General features: G+C 44.5%; 1 protein-coding gene across 1 annotated transcript in view; it reads left to right on the top strand.

Moving 5' to 3' along the window:
- Positions 1-20,448, top strand: part of Rufy1 (RUN and FYVE domain containing 1) — a 29,790-nt gene that overhangs the window by 957 nt on the left and 8,385 nt on the right. The window contains exons 2-11 of the mRNA XM_090321215.1: positions 1,382-1,555; positions 2,301-2,418; positions 4,226-4,327; positions 4,994-5,117; positions 7,101-7,162; positions 9,763-9,828; positions 12,763-12,832; positions 15,662-15,763; positions 17,117-17,233; positions 18,233-18,400. Coding sequence (XP_090177341.1) covers positions 1,382-1,555; positions 2,301-2,418; positions 4,226-4,327; positions 4,994-5,117; positions 7,101-7,162; positions 9,763-9,828; positions 12,763-12,832; positions 15,662-15,763; positions 17,117-17,233; positions 18,233-18,400 — 1,103 coding nt within the window. The remainder of the gene's footprint in view (positions 1-1,381; positions 1,556-2,300; positions 2,419-4,225; positions 4,328-4,993; positions 5,118-7,100; positions 7,163-9,762; positions 9,829-12,762; positions 12,833-15,661; positions 15,764-17,116; positions 17,234-18,232; positions 18,401-20,448) is intronic.

The raw sequence follows: 20,448 nt of genomic DNA, 5'->3' as shown, positions 1-20,448 counted from the left end.
CATTTCCAGTGTCCAGCAGTAGTTGACAGCTCCATCCTGTCCCTGCCCTCCTCCAAACTCAGAATGGGTCAGAGAACCACGTCACAGGTCATGAGGTTTTTAGCTCCTCTGAAGCTGTGCCACTAGACACACTACATGACGTGGATGGGCCATGACTCCTCTACTGCCACCCCTCCACTTGAATTTTCCAGCCTAGAAAGTGAGGATTTCGTTGTTCATTTGTTTTGGATTATCCAGTGATCTTTTAAAGCCATTATGAGCTCTTGTAACCTAGAACGGATCAAATAAAATAAAACCAGGGCAAAGTGTTGGGAATAAAAATTAGAAAGAGGGAGGGAGAGAAAGTCTGGGAGAGAGTGAGAGAAGGGATGTGACATTGTCCAAAAAGAAAAGATATGTACTCTTTACATGACTTACCTACCTGTAACTTTCTGTACCCCCTTTATGATAACCAAAAAGAAAAAGGAGAAGAAAAACCAAAACGCTAAAAAAAAAAAAGTTAGACTGCAATTCACAGAAGAAATGAAAAGGGCCAGTAAATAGGCAAAGTACAGAGAAGAAAAGGGAGTCCTGGCTCCTAACTCCCTGCCCCTCCTGACACACACACACTACTTCTCTTGATGTGGATTCCAAGTCTGTATTTAATTAATTTCTAACATGTGCTTTCTTGAATTTTGAGTGATGATTTGATAAGCACTGTTAACAGATCGGTATTACCTATAGACAAACTCCTTTGCTTCTGAACACAGTGACAGGACTAATGGATGGAAGTGTAGATGAGTCCGTTCAATTCTAACAGCTTAAGAAAAATAAACTATAAAAGATAATATGTGCAAGCTCAGAATTGTCAGTGCCAAGAAAGGGAGGATGCTTCCTTGAAGGACTCACAGATCCCTGGGCCTCAGGACTCTGGTCCCTGCCCTGTAAGAGCTGTCAGGGCCAGTGTGGTTCCGCCCCCTTCCCCGCCGACTAAAATCAAGTGGCTTTTGGGCGGGGCCTGGGGCTGTATTCGTCCAATAGGAATGCTCGGGGGCGGGCCATTTTCCCCCAGAGCATCCCCTAGCTGGGAGGCGGGGCTTATTGCCATTTGACCCTTTGATTGGTGGAAAATGGAATGTGGGTTGTGGAGGGGGGGACCAATCGCGACGAGCCTTGATAGAGCCGTCGCCCTGGCAACGCGCGGAGCCATCTGGGAGTAACCTCTGGAGCCAAAGGCTGTGTGTGGTTCCCACCTCAGACCTGAGGCCCCGGGCCGGGCCCAAGTCTCTGAGGCCTCCGGAGTTGCCCGCCTCCCCAGCGCGTCCGCCCCCTGCGCACGCCCAGCATCCGGCCCCGGGCCCAGTCGAGCCCCTGGCCAACCCGCGCCCGCTTGTCCCCGCAGCGTCTAAGGGCCAGATGATGGAGGAGCGCGCCAACCTGATGCACATGGTGAAGCTCAGCGTGAAGGTGTTGCTCCAGTCCGCGCTGAGCCTGGGCCGAAGCCTGGATGCCGACCACGCCCCTCTGCAGCAGTTCTTCGTGGTGATGGAGCACTGCCTCAAACACGGGCTGAAAGGTGAGCGCGCACCCGGGGGTGGGGCCGTGCAGACGAGCGCCCACCACGGCGAGATGTAGAGAAATGGCAGCGTGAGCCACACGGGCCTCCTGTCAGCTAGGCCCAGGGGTTCACAGGGAGCAAGCCACGGAGCTCCTTAGAGCTAGGAGGCTTAAAAACCTAGTTTTCGCTAACTGCGGGCCCATCCCAGTTTGGTTCCTCAGTTACTCTAGCCACCCTAGAAGTGCTGCTGGTGACAGCCTTGGAAACTGTAAGGGCCTGGGACCACTATGCCCTTAAAGGGAATGGTGAGAGTTGGATCTCCTTCTACGTGAATTCCAAGGGCTTTAAACAGAGATGTAGCCTAACTTGCCTTTTTTTTTCTTTTTTTTTTTTTAAGGTGGGGAGGTGACAATACCGGGAACTGGGAGACCTCTGAGGTTTCATGTGGTTCCCAGGAGAGATGACAGGGATGATGGGCAGAACTCAGGCATTGATGTTGAGGCCTGGAGGGAAAGAAGAGGTGTAGTATCTCACAGGTGCGGGCCCAGCCTTATTGCTGGAGAAGTACTTACTGTCATGGGAAAGAGCACAGCCCATGTTTCGGAGAAGCCTGTTGTCAGAGGGAAAGGAGAATGAACTGGCTGCTTGTCCTTACCCCTGTGACTGAATCAGAGGAGTCAGCAGGAGAGTTCTTCAGCTTTCCCCAGATCTGGGGACATTTGCAACCAATTCTTCTAAATAATGCTTTTGTTTTCCCCTTCAGTTAAGAAGAGTTTTATTGGCCAAAATAAATCTTTCTTTGGTCCTTTGGAGCTGGTGGAGAAACTTTGTCCAGAAGCAACAGATCTAGCTACTAGTGTCAGAAATCTGCCAGAATTAAAGTGAGTAAGACATAGACCTTCTGTCTTGTTTTTTTTTTAATTTTTTTCCCATCCTGGCTTAACTCAGGACCTGAGCACTATCCCTGACCTTCTTTTGCTCAGTGCTAGCACTCAACCACTCGAACCACATCGCCACTTCTAGCTTTTTGTGTTTATGTGGTACTGTTTATGCTTCATGTATGCTAGGCAAGCACTCTACCACTAAGCCACATTCCCAGTGTTTTATATTGTTTTAAACCTGTATTTTTTTTCCTGTATCTTAATTCCTTGCTGATAACACATTTTCTAGTTGGAACAAATTAGCAAGATTCACACTCTAGTTTAATCCCTCTGTTGTTAATTATCCACATGGTATTTAGCAAGATACACACAGCTCTGAGTCACAAATTCCTTTTTCTTGGCATGGGATTAGTAAGTCCTGCTTATCACATTTCAAATAGGTTTAAAAGGTATTGTTAATCAAAGAGCTATCTAGGGTGAAAAAGGAATTTGCTTCCTGAGTAGTTAGAATAATACAGTTTAAGTGACACTGGTGAATAGTCAAACCAAGGACTTAATTTGCCACATCATGGTTTGCTCTTAGGTCCACTCATGATCAAAAACTGGGCTTAGAGATCTCAAGTTGGAGTGAAAGAGGCCTCTGCTGAGTTGCCTTTGCTTAACCCTTGGGGGAAACCAGTCTGTCTGTTCCAGTTCCACCCTAAGCACTGCTGGACATATTTCTTTTCCTTATCTCATCCTCCACACCCATCCTCTAGGATGTCTTGTGTTGAAACAGACTTACTGAGGTTAAATAACTTTCCCAAAGCCCCTGGCTTGGTGAGTGATGGCGCGGGGAAGGTTCTGCTGGACTCAAAACACTTTATATCCACTCCCCTGAGCTGTCCAGCCCTCAAGCATTCTTCTTAGGAAGCTGCACTCAGCCTCTGCCACCCTGCCTCCATTTCACTATGCAGGCCTATTTGCCTATGTTTAAAGATTTTCCCACAGGCCTTCTCAAGTACTTACTTGATGACTTTGTTTTTTCTGTATTGAGAATCAAACATCAGACCTTGCATGTGCCAAGCAAGTACTCTACACAGAGCTGTAATGCTGACAGGGGAGGGGGGAAGGAGAGGAAAGGGATCAGGGGTGGGTTCTTTAATGTTTAACTCAGGCCTTTTCAGAATTGCACTTTTGAGACTACTTGAGCAACTTTATGAATGAACCGTACTACTAAACTATAAACTTGAAATGGTTAAGATGACAGTTTTATAGTGTGTGTCCATTACCAAAAAAATAAAACAGGGACTAGAAGTATAGCATGTGTTAATAACATTTGTGTATTAGCAAGTCTACCCTGAGCTCAAACCCCCACTATGGCCAAAAACTTTTTTTTTTTTTTATTGTACCTTGAACCAATGCCTTAGATATCTTAGGAAACTCAAGCATTTTAATATACTCAGTCTTATGAGAATAGCCATAAGACAATCCAACATCCTATAAAGTTTTAAGAATATACTCAAAGTTATATGTAATTATATTTGTTCTGGAAATCAGGGTTCTGTGGGTGAAGATATTTCCCTTTGGGTTTAAAGAAAAATACATCTATATGTACATCATACAAAATTCAAATAGCAACCAAAAGTGTGTAGTAAGCCATTTCTGCCTGCCTAGCAAAGTATACGTCCCTCCTCGTCCAGTGCCGAACCAACCAGCTGATTCCATGCTGTCTGTGTGGGCAGGAGGGTTGTTATACACATGAAGGGTTTTTTCCCTGTGCTCATTTGTTATGCCTCTGCAGTTTGGTTTTCTGTTTGAATCCTAGGACAGCTGTGGGAAGAGGCAGAGCTTGGCTTTATCTTGCTCTCATGCAAAAGAAACTGGCAGATTATCTGAAAGTTCTGATCGACAATAAGCATCTCCTGAGGTATTTTGTCACCCATCTTTGCTTATTTCCTACTTTGTAAATAATTGAAGCATACCCCTGAGCCCCTATATCACAAATCATTATGAAAGGAAGTTTAGGTGACTTTCCTTTAAAAAAAAATAATAACTTGATAATTCTTCAGAATTGTACCAGGCCCTAGTGGCTCATACCTGTAATCCTAGCTACTCAGAAGGTAGATATTGGTGGGATCATGATTCCATGACAGCCCAGGAAGCAGGCGTGGGGATGAAAAGATGGAGACTATTGTCAGTTTTCTGTTACTATCACACATATCAGCTTATCAACTTGTAACTTTATTTTTATTTTTTGCCAGGCCTACGACTTGAACTCAGGGCCTGGGCACTGTCTCTGAGCTTTTTTGCTCAAAGCTAGCTCTCTACCACTTGAACCAGAGCTCCATTTCAACCTTTTTGGTGGTTAGTTGAAGATAAGAGAGTCATGGACTTTCATGCTTGGGCTGGCTTTGAACCATGATCCTCAGTTCTCAGCTGCCTCAGTAGCTAGGGTTACAGGAATGCGTCACCATCTCCAGGCTGAAAGGCTTGTTTTTACTTACAGTTTTAGGGTGGAAAAGCAAATTGGAGCGAAGGAATGAGTAGCAAAGGCATTTGTGAATAGCTCCCCTGTCCTGTCCATCTCTTCCAGTGAGTTTTATGAGCCTGAGGCCCTAATGATGGAGGAAGAAGGGATGGTGATTGTTGGTCTACTGGTAGGACTCAATGTCCTTGATGCCAATCTCTGCTTAAAAGGAGAAGACTTGGATTCTCAGGTAAAGTGGAACTTAGACTTGATGCAATGAATCAGTACTGGAATTTATATTTGAATTAATATACACGTATTGATTTGGTTTTGCAGTGCTAGCATTTGAACGCAGGTTTTTCACTTGCTAGATAAATAGGGTCTCCTTTTTATTCCCAGACTAGACCATGATCTTCCTATTTACACCTCCACTAGGTCTGAAGGCATGGCTCAATAGGTAGAGCACCAGTCTACTAAGCAAGAGGCTCAGAATTCAAACCCTAGGACTGCTAAAAAATAAATACAACTTCCTGGGCTACATTGTCAAGACTTTTCTCAAATTCCTGGGCTCAAGGGAGTTTCCTGGCTTAGCCTCCTAAGTAACTGGTCCCTCAGGATTTTTATTAAATAATAGATATGAGTGTCTCTTGCAGGACATTATAATAAAGCATGAATGTTTGCTGTTAATGTGTATATGTTGGTTCTCATATTTACAAAGTGCTGACCTATTTCAGTTTGCTTTGTTATTTTATTCAACATAAATATTAAATACCATCAGAGATATATTTTTGGCATCTAGTGAGATACTATGTCCAGGAATGTGTTGTTTCTTTGGTTTTGAGGGGATTTTGTGTTTTGTCTTTGATTTTATTTTTGTGTTTTGCCAGTCCTGGGGACTGAACTCAGGGCCTGAGCACTGTCCTTGGGCTTTGCTCAAGGCCAGTTATCTATCACTTGAGCCACTTCTGGCTTTTCTATGTATGTGGTACTGAGGAATTGAACCTGGATCTTTATGAATGCTAGGAAAGCTCTCTACCACTAGGCCAAACTCCCCACCCCCTGTTTTTATTTTTGTTTTGTCAGTTATAGGGCTTGAACCCTGGGCCTGGGCACTGTCCCTGAGTTCTTTAGCTCAAGACTAGCACTCTGCCACTTGAACCACAGCCACTTCTGGTTTTCTGGTTTTCTGGAGATAAGAGTTGCAGGATGTCAGCTCCTTGGCTAATTTTGAACCATGATCCACAGATCTCAGCCTCTTGAGTAACTAGGATTACAGGTGTGAGCCACCATGCCTGGCCTGTACATGTTATTCTTGGCCTTAATATTTTAGCTGGATCCCAGGTTGGTCTACAAATCCACCGCATTCATTGTAGTGATAGTGTAACGGTTCTGTGATAACGTCACATGATTGATTTTTGCATTGCCCCATTGAAGGACACTTAGATTGTACCTACTTTTCATGTATCTTAACAGTGGCATCCCTTATATTATAGTGCCACTATTTTTTTTTTTGCCAGTCCTGGGGCTTGAACTCAGGGCCTAAGCACTGTCTTTGGACTTTCTCAAGGCTAGAGCTCTACCACTTGAGCCACAGCACCACTTCCAGCTTTTTTCTATATATATGGTACTCAGGAATCAAACCCAGGTCTTCATACATGTTAGTCAAGCACTCTGCCACTAGGCCAATCTCCCAACCCAGTGCCACATTTTTTGACAAAGCTTCTTTTTTTTGTGGGATGGGAAGACAAGATCTTCCCTGTTTCCCAGCTGAGAATCTTCCCTAACATACAAACTAGACCATTTTACTCACAGCTCAGTAAAGAAGAAAGTCTCAGACATATCAGTTAAGGTAACCATTTTAAAAATCTAGTGCTCTTGGGCCAGGAGTTTAGCTTAGTGGTAGAGTGCTTGCCTAGCTTGCAGGAAAAGCCAGGTTCGATTTCTCAGTACCAAATACATAGAAAAAAAAGCCAGAAATGGTGCTGTGGCTCAAGTGGTAAAGCCCTAGCCTTGAGAAAGCCCATGGACAGTGCCCAGGCCCTGAGTTCAAGGCCCAGGACTGGCAAAAAAAAAAAAAAAAAAAAAAAAGAGAAAGACTAATCTTCAAAGCAGTGAGATCCTTTAATATTATATATACCCAGTAGTGGGCTCAAATGCCCTGAACCTGCAGGACTGTAAGGTTTGTGAAAAATGAAAAATACTATCTTGCGTCTTGTGACTCTGTTTTTACCAGGTTGGAGTGATCGACTTTTCCCTCTACCTTAAAGATGGGCAGGACCTTGACAGTGGCAAAGAGTAAGTCCCACTCAGGGTGCTGTGCTCTCAGTGTACTAAAGTTCTGGTGTAGAACACCGCTCTTGCTTTTACTTTGAGAGTTTAGCTTTTGTCAGTTCTTCCTAGTTACAGAGGGAATTTGTTCCAGTCCTTATCATCCAGGGAATTACATTCCCTCGCCCATCATTTTCCTCATCGTGTATATTGTGCAGACATAAAGAAGAATCAATTTGAGCTCTTAGTGTATTAGACTTAGAGAAATTCCCCAATGTACTACTGAACGAGTAAAGTATGGTACCAAATATTCCTTTTTTTTTTTTTTTCAATTTATTTTTTATTTATATGGTACTAAGGAATTGAACTCAGGGCCATGCATGCTAAACAAGCATTCTACCACTAAACCACATTCCCAGCCTATATATCTTTTTTTTTTTTTTTTTTTTTTTGGCCAGTCCTGGGCTTGAGCTCAGGGCCTGAGCACTGTCCTTGGACTTTCTCAAGGCTAGAGCTCTACCATCTGAGATGTTAGAATTATATACACAGAGATGAATACTCAAAAGTGTTCATGTGCATTACCAGAAAAGATATGTAAAGGGCAGAAGAGATGAGGCAGGTATGGTGGAAAACACCTGTAGCCTCAGCACCTGGGAGGCAGAGGCAGACAGAGTTGAGGGCCAGCATAGGCTCCATAATGAGTATGAGGATAGCTTGGGCTGCATAGTAAGACTGTATCTCAAAACAACAACAAAAGTATAGTGATGCAAGTCTATGATCCCAGCCACACTTGGGAGGCAGAGGCAGAAGGATTGTGGTACAGGGCCAGATATGACAAAAACGAGAAACTCTAGGGGCTGGAAGTTTGGCCTAGTGATAAAGTACTTGCCTAGCATGCATGAAGATTCCTCGGTACTACATACATAGAAAAAAGCTGGAAGTGGTGCTATGGCTCAAGTGGTAGAGCTCTAACCCTGAGAAAGTCCAAGGACAGTGCTCAGGCTCTAGGTTCAAGCCAGGACTGGTGAGAGAGGGCGGGGAGGGAGAGAGAGTCTCTCCCTGAAAACAATACACTAAAAATAAAAAGGCTGGAGGTGTGGGTCAAGTGATAAATCACTTCACTAACAAGCATAAAGCCATGAGTTCAAACCCCAGTACCTAAAGAAAAAAGAAAGGAATCTTGGAGGTGTAGCATAGGTGGTAATTACCCACCAATGAGTGAAGAAGCCAGACAGTAAGTTCAGCTTCCAAACTCAGAAAAAAAGGAAGGAGGGAAGAAGAAAGAAAATAAGTTAAAGGGGAAAAAAATCACTCAACACAGCCTATATAGAGTGACTCTGTTTGTGTCGATTACAATTGTCCATATATTTGTAAAAATTTACAAGATGAACCTTTCATATGTTATGGGGTTTGTTTGGGGAGTTGTTGTTATTGTTATTGTTGTTCTATTTCACCCTGTTTTTTGTTTTTTAGGTTTTTTTGTTTGTTTGTTTGTTTTTTGCCAGTCCTAGGGCTTGAACTCAGGGCCTGAGCACTGTCCTTTGTTTTTCCTCAAGACTAGCACTCTGCCACGTGAGCCACAGCACCATTTCTGGCTTTTTTCTATGCATGTGGTACCGAGGAATCAAACCCGGGTCTTCGTGCATGCTAGGCAAGCACTCTACCATTAGGCCAAACTCCCGGCCCCTGGTTTGGTTTTTTTATTGAAGGGGGGTTGTGGGGCTTGAACCCTGGGCCTGGGTGCTGTCCCTGAGTTCTTCAGCCCAAGGCTACCGCCCTACCCCTGAACCACAGCTCCACTTTCCATTTTCTAGTAATTAATTGTAGATAAGAATCTCCTGGCCGGGAGTTTGGCCTAGTGGTTAAAGTGCTTGCCTAGCATGCATGAAGACCCGGGTTCGATTCCTCGGTACCACATACATAGAAAAAAGCCGGAAGTGGTGCTGAGGCTCAAGTGGTAGAGCTCTAGCCTTGAGAAAGTCCAAGGACAGTGCTCAGGCCCTGAGCTCAAGCCCAGGACTTGCAAAAAAAAATAAAATAAAATAAGATATTATTAAAAAAAAAAAAAAAGAATCTCCTGTTCTTTAGTGCCCATGCTGATTTTGAACCATGAGCCTCAGATCTCAGCCTCCTGAGTAGGTAGGATTACAGGTGTGAGCCACCGTGCTGACAATCCCTGGCTTTTATACTGCCCAGCTTTGTGTTTTGGAAAGTTTTAGTTCTTGTCCCAAGTGAACCTTGGTATAACAGGATTATACTTGGAATGTCATATGGCAGACTGTAACACTCACTGCATGAGTGTGTGTATATATGTCTGCATGTGTGCACACACAGACCTGTGTATGTGTGTATGGGTCAGAGTTTATGTGTGCACCCACACTTTTCCCCATGGCAGAAGCACAGCCAGTCTAGAGGCTAGAGTGCATGGGAGGGTACCTGATTCTGGAGCCGTGGCTTCTGTGTCACTGGCTATGTTTATACTCCTAGGACACATGGACAGAATTACTTAGCTCTGACTGTCACTAAATTTCCTAATACATTTGTACAGCTTGTGAGAAAATGATGGAACAGTGCCTTAGTATTAACCATTAGCAAAATAAGTATCCCTTTTTGTGTTCTTTTTTAAGGCATGAAAGAATTACTGATGTCCTTGATCAAAAAAATTACGTGGAAGAACTGAACCGGCACTTAAGGTAGGAGCCCCTCCTCTTCTCTTGTGCTGCACGTACCTACAGGTCACTGTTGGCTATGTATTTATAACTAACTTTTTTCCACACCAGGTGAAAAAGAGTCAGATCATTCCAGCAGTGCTCATGCACACAAGACTGGAAAGCAGGTTTCTTCTTGACAGATAACAGGGTGGAACGCTGGTTCTTTTCTTTGGGACAGTTACTTAGTGGAGAGTAAAGGCCTTAAGCCTTGGGCCTCCTCTCCTCTCCCCCAGCCACGTGGTTGACAGGCCAGTCATGTCGCGTGCTCTCGTCAATGCACATTAGCACACAGCTCCCTGGTGCATCAGGGCAGGAAAAAGAATCATGCACTGTAAGCCTGTGACCCCAGCCACATACAAGAGGCAACCATGGGCCATGTCACAGGCCTCTTCTTGATTTTTTTTTTTTTTTGCCAGTCCTGGGGCTTGAACTCAGGGCCTGAGCACTGAACTTGGGATTTTTTCTCAAGGCTAGTGCTCTACCATTTGAGCCACAGCACCACTTCTGGCTTTTTTTCTCCTATGTATGTGGTACTGAGGAATCAAACCTGGGTCTTCGTGTATGCTAGGCAAGCACTCTACCACGAGGCTAAACTCCTGGCCCCATCTTCTTGATTTTTTTAAATTGTACCTGGGGGACTGGAGATGTGGCTCAAGTGTTAGAGCACCAGCCAGCACCAACCAGAGACCCTGAGTTCATCCCTGCTCCCAGCAACAACAACAACAGCAAAAAGGAGTTTAAATCATAGCTGGAAAACTGCTGTATTTCATGAAATGTAAGCCTTCAAGGTATTGGAAGGGAGTGGGGGAACTCTTGGCCTGTTTTTCAAAGTCATGTTTCTCTGAGCCTTCCACTGACTGCGTTGTGCTGTCTAGGCTGCGTACCCTAGAACCAATGAAGCAACCCAGAAAGGTGATGCCTTCTTCCGTACTTAGGAAAACCTATTCAGAGTCTGTGCTCAGCCTCCTTGCTGGCTAGATTTAAAGAAATCTTTTGATTTCTAATTTGAAAGTTTTCTTAAGGAATAGATACGGATGTTTAACAGGTGCATTTTAGCATCCATTAAGGCAGTCCTCACTTTTATTTATCCCTTTATCTATTGGTGATCCATTTCATTAAAGGATTTCATTCTACCAACCCATGCCTACTGAACTCCATCACAGATGTAATTGTTTAATTGGCTGTGCTTTTCTCCTGGAGCCTGACTTCACTGGTCCAGTCTTCTTTGTTTATATTTTTATGTAGTTGTATTGCTCAGCTCTGATTATTTCCAGGTCATACATTGATAAAGGTGATCAGACACCTTTGGGAGACACCTATGAAGTATTGGCTATGAGTATTTTGTTCCTCTTAATATGTAATATTTTTTGGGGGGGGAAGGGTCCGTCGTGGGCCAAAACTCCGGGCCTGGATGCTGTCCCTGAGCACTTCAGCTCAAGGCTAGTGCTCTAACCCTTTGAGCCACAATACCACATCCTGTTTTCTTGTGGTTAATTGGAGATTAAAGTCTCATGGACTTTCCTCCCCAGACTGGCTTTGAACTACAATCCTCAGAACTCAGCCTCCTGAGTAGCTAGGATTACAGGCATGGGCCACTGGCACCCAGCCATATTCTATGTTTAAGGCATGAATCACTTACCAATGTCCTCAACATGGCTATTTTGTGAAGTTATACAGTTGATATAGAATCAAAAACTGAATACTCTTAAGATCTTTTTTTTTTTTTTTTTTTGCCAGTCCTGGGCTTGAGCTCAGGCCTTGAGCACTGTCCTTGGACTTTCTCAAGGCTAGAGCTCTACCACTTGAGCCTTAGCACCACTTCCGGCTTTTTGCTATGTATGTGGGGTACTGAGGAATCGAACCCGGGTCTTCCTGCATGCTAGGCAAGCACTCTACCACTAGGCCAAACTCCTGGCCCCTCTTAAGATCTTTTTATTCCCTCTACAACTTCATTCTTTTTCATCTTGTGTCTTTGTATCTTTGTATTTCTGTCACCAACTCCTGAACCTCCATTCAAAACAAACTAAAAATGTTTGTTTTTCAGTCCCGCTCACTGGCAAGATCTGCGGGATATGACCTTCTGCCCAAATTACAGACTCTGCAACCAGATGCCCTCAGTCTATAATGTATGAACTTGAAAAGAGTCTAACAATTGAATAAAGTAAAGGAAGAATTAATTTCCAGATAAGGGAAGAGCTGGGGTGGAGACATTAGCAAGCCTAGGCTTGGGCTTCCAACTCCAGCACTCATGAATAATAACTTCAAATACATGACTGAAGACATACTTTGTTTTCTATCATTTATTATATTTAAGGTAAACAATATTTTTTCCTAGCTGACTATAAAAAATTGAATAACATATTTGGGGATAAAAACAGTGAAAAGAGCTGGTTGCTGATGGCTCATGCCTGTATTCCTATCTATTCAGGATGCTGACAACTGAGGAGCATGGTCTGAAGCCAGCGTTGGCAGAAAAATCCATGTGAATCTTTTTTTTTTTTTTTTGGTCAGTCCTGGGCTTAAACTCAGGGCCTGAGCATTGTCCTTGGACTTTCTCAAGGCTAGAGCTCTTCCACTTGAGCCTCAGCACCATTTCTGGCTTTTTTCTATGTATGTGGTTCTAAGGAATTGAACTCCAGTCTTCAAGCATGCTAGGCAAGCACTCTACCACTAGGCAAACTCTGGGCCCACCATGTGAATCTTTATCTCCAGTTAACCACTAAAAAGCCAGAAGTAGAGCTCTGCCACAAACGGTAGAGTTCTAACCTTGAGCAATAATCTCAGAGACAGAGCCAAGGCCTTGAATAAGCCCCAGGACTGGCCAAAACTACTCGTGAAAATCTATCTAAACACACATACACATGCATGTTTAGATTTTATAAGTTCACATTTACCTGATACTGTGATTTTCTACAGCTGCACAGTTGGAGATCTTCAGTCCAAGATAGACGGCTTAGAAAAGACTAATTCAAAGCTCCAAGAAGAGGTCTGTAACTTCACTGAAGTTCTTACATGTAACAGTGGCCCGAGATTTAAAGAAGCAGTGGAGTTGGTATGCTTGTGCAGAGCTGCTCGCTGGAAGGAAGGGAGTGGCCAGCCTCGAATTGAGCTGGCCACAGACAGGACACCTGTGTTCTGCCCTGTACAGCTCCCAGCAAGACACTGCAGCTCATCTCCAGTTCTCAGAGGCTTAGGTTTTATCACCCAGAACTGGGACCAGCCTAGCTGTTATCTTCCTCTTTTTTCCATCTTTCCTGTGATGTTATGTGCCTCCCTAGGGCCACAGAAAGCTCAGACTATATTCTAAGAGGCTCTTACTCAGCCTACCCCTCTGTTTCGGCCTCTCAGGAGCATGAAACTCGTCTCCCCACAGCGTGGTCTTTCTCTGCTTTCTCACTAGGAAGAGAGAGAATGAAAGGACAGGACGAAGGAGGGCTGAGGCCGAGGAAGAAAGCTTGCTGCCAGCTGCCCGGCAGGCTCCTTGGTGGACACATCTTGTCTCCTGTTAGCAGGAGGGGGGTTGCACAGCCTCTCTGAGGCTCCCACAGGTAGCGGTCCCTGGCTGCTCCGGCCTCCCACCTAATTTCATTGAAAAGGAGGAGAGCTTTGAGAGGCGGCTCAAAAGGAAACACCCAATGGTGTGGAAACAGGGCACAGTGGAAGGAGAGGCTGCAAGCATGCCTCCATTAACCCCTGATTAATACTCTCCTTACACTGATGCTCTCCTGAGAGAAGCTCAGAGGTGTGTTAGCAGGAGTTTGAGACAGTGTCCAAGGGCATCCAGGAGAAAGACTGAATTTAGCATTAGAAGGGCCCCATTCTTCTGGGTAGACATTGGCCTTTATGTCCCCTTTAGGTAGGTCAGTCTTGGAGCCTCACTTTTCTGTCCCCAAGTTAGACAATGACACATACTGTACAATATCATATAAATATAAGACTGATAATCATATGAATATGGCTAACGCAGCACCTGGGGTGGGTGCAGGAGAACTGGCTGATTTATGGACAAGTAAACCACTCTGTTTTCAGACCACGTTTCCTGCTTTCAAAGTCTGATTTTACTTTGAAACTAAACAACTCAGTTGTGTTGCCTTTCAAGGCAGGTGACTGTAAAAGAAGCCAGGCTTTAGAGAGTAGTCATTCCTTTCTCTCCAGGACATGGTCTTTGTCTCTTCAGAGAGGTTGGGAAAGCAGCTTATGGCTTCTGCCTGCTTGTGACAACTGCTCTGAAGCATACAGTATCTCATTCAGGCACAGCGGTTGCTTGGGAACTCCAACTGGTGTTCCAGGTTTAAGTGGAGAGTAATTCTTAGGGATTGTAGATGCTGGAGAGGAGTTCAGTGCTTTGAGGTCCCTCCTCTGGAAAATAACACTGAAATCAGAGCCAAGTGCCAAGGTCAGCTGGTGCCAGAGACTCACACCTATTATCTTAGCTACTTAGCAGACTGAGATTGGGAAGGTCGCGGTTTAAGGACAACCTGGGCAATAAAGTTCACAAAACCCTTTCTCAACATGAAGCTGCACACAAAGGCTCACAGCTAAAATGCTAGCTGCAATGAAAGTCTAAAACAGGCAGATCTCAGTCCAGACACATACCCAGGCAAAAAGTGAGCCCTATCTAAAAAATAACCAGCATAACAAACAGTGGAAATGTGGTTCCACATTAGAACACCTGCTAGCCAGTGCAAGGTCCCTAGTTCAAACTCTAGTACCCCTGACCCACTCCCCCCAGAAATATACCAAGGACAAATGTCTTGCTTCTTGATCCTTCTCCAGCCTCTCTTCCTCCCCAAAAGCAGTGCCCTGGGGCAGGAGAAAGGAAGGGAAGTATTTTCCCATTACCCTCATCTCCTCTCCTGAGGCAGGTCTGGGAAAACATCATATTCCATACACTTTCCCTTCCCCCTTCAAGCAGAGGAGAACAGCTCTGTGGCTTGTTTTTTGGGGTTTTGTTGTTGTTGTTGTTTGTTTTTTTGTTTTGTTTTTTGCAGTTCATGGGGCTTTAACTTGGGTTAAGTGCCGTCCCTGAGCTCTTCAGCTCAAGGCTACCACCCTACCCTTGAGCCAGTCCCCACTTCCTGTTTTCTAGAAGTTAATTGGAGGTAAGAGTCTCAGGTCCTTTTGTGCCTGGACTGGCTTTGAACCTTGATCCTCAGATCTCAGCCTCCTGAGTAGGTAGGATTAAAGACATGAGCCACGGCTTCTGGCTTGGTATTTTTAATCCTCCCTCTAATGATAAAATAGATGTGTTCCTCAAAAAACTGACAAAAAGACAAATTCAAAACAACTCATAATCTCTACGCTAGCTTTTTCTATTTTCCAGTATAGAATTCTCTTATCATTTAATCTAACCTTTTTTTCCTAGTTGGTTTTGTTGTTATAGACAAGACCATACCATATAACCTGCTTCTTTCTCTAGTAGTATTCCAAGTGTGTTCTTAAGTCATTAACAGCTATTGTGAACATTGGCATCGCTAATGCTCTAATGGTTCTGTTTGCACCTCCACTGTAATGTATTTATTACCCTTTGCTCTAATAGTGGACATTCAGATTTTTTACAAACACAATTGTTTGTGTTTCTACATAATTGTCCACATAAAGTAACAGAGATGGTTAGGGCCAGAACTGATTGGGAGACTACATATTCTCATTTCTTTACAATTCTAAGCCACACATTCCCTATGCAAAATGAAATGCCAAATGTGAAGGTACCAAGTAACTGTTAGTTGTTTAAAGTTTGAACAGCGAGATGCATTTTGATATAAAGAAATGTAATTAAAAAAAAAACAAAACAATTTGAATCTTCTTTAATCAGCTTTCTGCCGCGACAGACCGCATTTGCTCACTGCAAGAAGAGCAGCAGCAGTTAAGAGAACAGAACGAATTAATCCGGGAGAGAAGTGAAAAGAGCGTGGAGGTGAGTAACAGACCTCACTATTGCACGGCCGTGGGTGACTCACCCAGCTCTGGCCTGGAGCTCATGGTGTCATCCCCTGGTATCGGTGAGGGATCTGCTTCAGAATCCTGCCCCACCCCCTAGTGGGTACCAAAACCCATGATGCTTGAGTCTCTAGAATAAGTGACATTGTCTTTATTCACTGTCTTGCCTGATGGCTTAAGGGTAGAAACCTATCCAATTCACCATTAAATCCACCCAGTGCTAAATTAAAACCTAGATCCAGTCGCTGGTAGCTCATATCTGTAATTCTAACTACTCAGCTGGCTGAGGATCACAGCTGGGCAGTGTGAGATTTTTATCTTCAATTAACCACCAGAAAACGGAAAGTAGAGCTGTGGCTCAAGTGATGAAATGCTCACCTTGAGCTGAAGTGCTCAGGGACAGCATCCATGCCCAGAGTTCAAGCCTCATAACCCCCCACCCCCCAGAAAAAAAAAGAAAAGAAAACTTAGTCAATAAAAGGAGAGTAATGGATTGAGTGAAGTTGAGTGAAGTTTTCTACCAGAGACTAGTGTCCTGTTTTAAAGAGAATTGAATATAAATTACTATCTGAACATAAGTTTTCAAAATTTCTTTGGCACTGGGCACTATGGCTCACACCTATAATCCTAGCTACTGGGGAGGACTGGGATTCAAAGCCAACTTGGCAGGAAAGCTCATGAGACTATCTCCATTAGCTACCAGAAAACCAGAAGTGGCACTGTGGCTCAGAGTGGTAGAGAACTCGTCTTGAGCTTTTTCCTCAAGGACAGAACCTAGGCCCTGAGTTCAAGCCCCACAACCAACAATAATAACAAAAAATTATATTGGCTTAGCCAGACATAACATATATCTGTAATTCCAGCACTTAGAAAGCTGAGGATTGGGAGATTAAGGCCAACCATAGACTGTCTAAAAAATTTTTAAAAAAGGTCTATTGGGGGCCGGGAGTTTGGCCTAGTGGTTAAAGTGCTTGCCTAGCATGCACGAAGACCCGGGTTCGATTCCTTGGTACCACATACATACAAAAAAAAGCCAGAAGTGGTGCTGAGGCTCAAGTGGTAGAGCTCTAGCCTTGAGAAAGTCCAAGAACAGTGCTCAGGCCCTGAGCTCAAGCCCAGGACTGGCAAAAAAAAAAAAAAAAAAAAAAAAAGTCTATTGGCTGGCTCCCACCCTCATCTTTCAAATTCTCATGCCTTTAATTCCCTATCATGCCTGAAAGATAGAAATGTTCCTTTCTATCTAGAGTTATGGTCTATAGTCTGTTTTAATACATTGCTAGTGTGCTTTCCACCAGCAAACCATTCTTCTGGGAACTCTTGCTTGATACAGATAACAAAACAGGACACAAAAGTTGAACTAGAGACTTACAAGCAGACCCGGCAAGGCCTGGACGAAATGTACAGTGATGTGTGGAAGCAGCTGAAGGAGGAGAAGAAAGTCAGACAGGTGAGTGTGAGCCCACCATATGCAAGGAGAAGCCCTCCATAGCCTTCCAGGCAGAGGGACATGCTTAAATCTGCTGGTAAGGCATGCACAAGCACTGAGAAGTTTCCAGCGATTATGAATTGCAAAGTTTATGTAGTTCCACATTGTCACTTCCGTTTTGTTCCTATTTTGATTATCAACCTCTTAGAGGTAGCTAAGAGACCAGAGTCATGGTTTCTTTGACAATAACCCACTCTCTGGCAGAGCCTCTGGCCTGTTTATTGCCACTCAGTGTTTGTGAGTGACCACAGTTCTTCATGGAATCATGTTCTGTGCCTTCATTTACTTCCTCTCTCCCTTGAATGACTGTGGGGTCACATGTCCTGAGTTCCCCAGGATAGAATTGGTACCTTCAAGCTGGGCGAGATGGCTCATATCTGTAATCCTAGCTACTCAGGAGATCTGAAGATCACTGTTCAAAGCCAGCCAGGGCACTAAAGACAGAGAGACTCTTATCTCCAGTTAATCACTAGAAAAGGGGAAGTGGGGCTGTAGCTCCAGGGGTAGGGCAGTAGTCTTGAGCTGAAGAGCTCAGGGACAGCACCCAGACTCAGGGTTCAAGCCCCATGATCCACCAAAAAAAAAAAAAAGAATGGTTGCCTTCAAGCAGCAGCACCTCATCAGCAGGTCCTCCCTGACCCAGGCATCATTCAACATCCTTCCAGACCATGGGTTCTGGTCACTAGGTTTGCAACATGGCAGCTAGACCCTGAGGCTCACTCAGCAAGTCATATCTCTGTTGACACACAGAGCAGACTTTTGACTGTACAATGGTGAAAGGGTGAAGCTTCAGACAGACTGTCGTAGGCCCTAAGCTTGTCCTCAACCACCGCAACCCATTGTCAACCCCCCAAATCTGTCTCCACCTGCGCTGTCTGAGTCATTGCCCTGAACAAGCTCAATGAATACATTTGTGTGCTCTGCTTATACACACGTTTTCTTTGTAAATATCCTCCAAAGGAGCTAGAAAAAGAACTGGAATTACAAATTGGAATGAAAACAGAAATGGAGATCGCCATGAAGTTACTGGAAAAAGACACCCACGAGAAGCAGGACACACTCGTTGCTCTGCGCCAGCAACTGGAAGAAGTCAAAGCCATTAATTTACAGATGTTCCACAAGGTTCAGGTGAGAGAGTGGCTCTATGTTTGTGTGGCAGTGTGCTTCCCTGCTGCTGCATTCCATGCATGCTGTTGTCTTATATCACCTGCCCAGTGAGCCAGGAAACACATCTGTGAACATCACATATGTGTCAGACCTGAACCACAGCCCTTTGGGTTAAAGCACCTATTTGTGAAAGAATGAATGAGGGAGACAGGATCTTATTATGTAGCCCAGAGTAGCCTCTTCTTGTCTCAGCCTCCTGAATATAGGGATTACAGGAATGTACCAGGTTTATTGTCTTCTTTAGTCCTTACAACAGTCCCTGAGAAATGGAGGGAAATAGAAGTAACAAGACAAAACCAAATGGCTAAATCCCATGCCTCTAAAGGTGTAGCTAAGTAGAGCTAGCAATAAGCCATTGCTCTGTCTTTTGAACCCAAATTTTGTCTCACCTCCATGGTTTCCCTTCTGTCTGTTTTCTTCTTTTCCAGTGACTAATTGGATGCACCAAGAGTTAGAGAAGTAAAGCCATCATTTAATACTGTCTTTTCTGACCCTGTGCTGAGTCTTCTGCTTGCCTCTCCTGTGTTGTCATTTCAGGGGAGCTGGCCATCAGAGCCAGTCTGAAAAACAACACCTAGAACTTCTAGTGCTTCCTTCCACAAACTACCAGACTGCACCATTATGGGTCCCTCACAAAACATTCTTTTCCAGGTTCTGCTCCTACTTTATTCTCAACAGACGTGGTTCATTTTCCCATAGACTGGTATCTCTCTCCCTGAGTCCTCCTCAACAGACTATAACTTCTGCCTCCTCCTAAATGTTACAGTCAGTATGACAAATCATACCTCCTTAACAGGGCGATTACCTCTTTTTCCAAGTCCTACATGACCAGTGTTTTAATAGCAACTCTGAAAATTGAAGCAAGACAGAAGAGGAACAGAGGACACCTGCTTTATGAATCGCAATTTGAATTTGCCTACATTGTCTTCTGGTTTGGGTCCGTGTATAGAAAGCCAATTAGTGTGTGCTATAACAATGTAGTAGTATCTGGAAATAGAGAGGTATACACATAATTACAGCTGTCCTGTGGGGCCTGGTGTGGAGTGCCACTTGGTGCCTGAAATCTCATAGGTTGCAGCCCATGTGACCAGGAAGCCATCAGACATCTGTCCTCACCATAGCCTGTAGTAGCATAGAATGGTGGAACACACAATTAGCTTTGAGTAAAAGAGCTCAGGGTCAGTACCCAGGCCCTGAGTTCAAGCCGGGCACTGGGGTACTCCCACCTGTAATCCTAGTTACTCAGGAGGCTGAGATCTGAGACTCACAACTCAAAGCCAGCCTGGGAAGGAAAGTCCATGAGACGCTTAACTCTAATAAACTACTGAGGAAAAGCCAGAAATGGTGCTGTGGCTCAAGTGGCATTAGGCTGGGAACACAAAGAAACTTAGGGACAGAGCCCAGCTCCTGAGTTCAAGTCCCAGGACAGGCAAACACACGCACGCACGCACGCACATGCGCACACAGAGGAACCCTTTTGGCAGTGGATATCAGTCTCTGGCCCACAGCAGTCAATCATCACTTCCTCTGGGCAGAACAAAGCCCTGGCACCTAATGGCAGACTGTTTCTTTCACACACCCAGCTTCCCCAGCTCTGCCTTGTTCAGGCACTTCCCCACCTCAGCAGTAATGTTCCCAGACCACAGGCAGTGTGTCCTTGGAGACTAAACAGCTGGGTGGGCAGCTTGTCACTCAGAGCCCTGGAATTGTTCAGCGCAGACTTGAGGCTCTTTAGCAGCATATTTGCCTTCTTCAAACCCTGTGTATCTACTCCTCCTCCTTGTGTGCCAGTGACCCAGATTCACTGACCACAGCTCTCACACCTGCCTCATTACTTTGCCTTTTGCCCCCTCAGTAGGTCTGTGTGTGGGTCCGTGTCCCTCACTGTCATTAATGGCAGATCACCCAAAACAGATTTAGGTGTGAGAGGCTTTAGTCTGAGACTGTTTTGTGTTTGTTTTTTCTTTTCAGCCTAGGACCTCATGCATGCTAGGCATGTGCTACCATGA

This window comes from Megascapheus bottae, chromosome 29 (genome assembly GCF_031878675.1).
Source record: "Megascapheus bottae isolate mThoBot1 chromosome 29, mThoBot2.hap1, whole genome shotgun sequence".
Taxonomy (NCBI): Eukaryota; Metazoa; Chordata; class Mammalia; order Rodentia; family Geomyidae; genus Megascapheus; species Megascapheus bottae.
The sequence above is the reverse complement of the archived record's forward strand: the minus strand, read 5'-3'. Positions and strand labels throughout refer to the sequence as shown.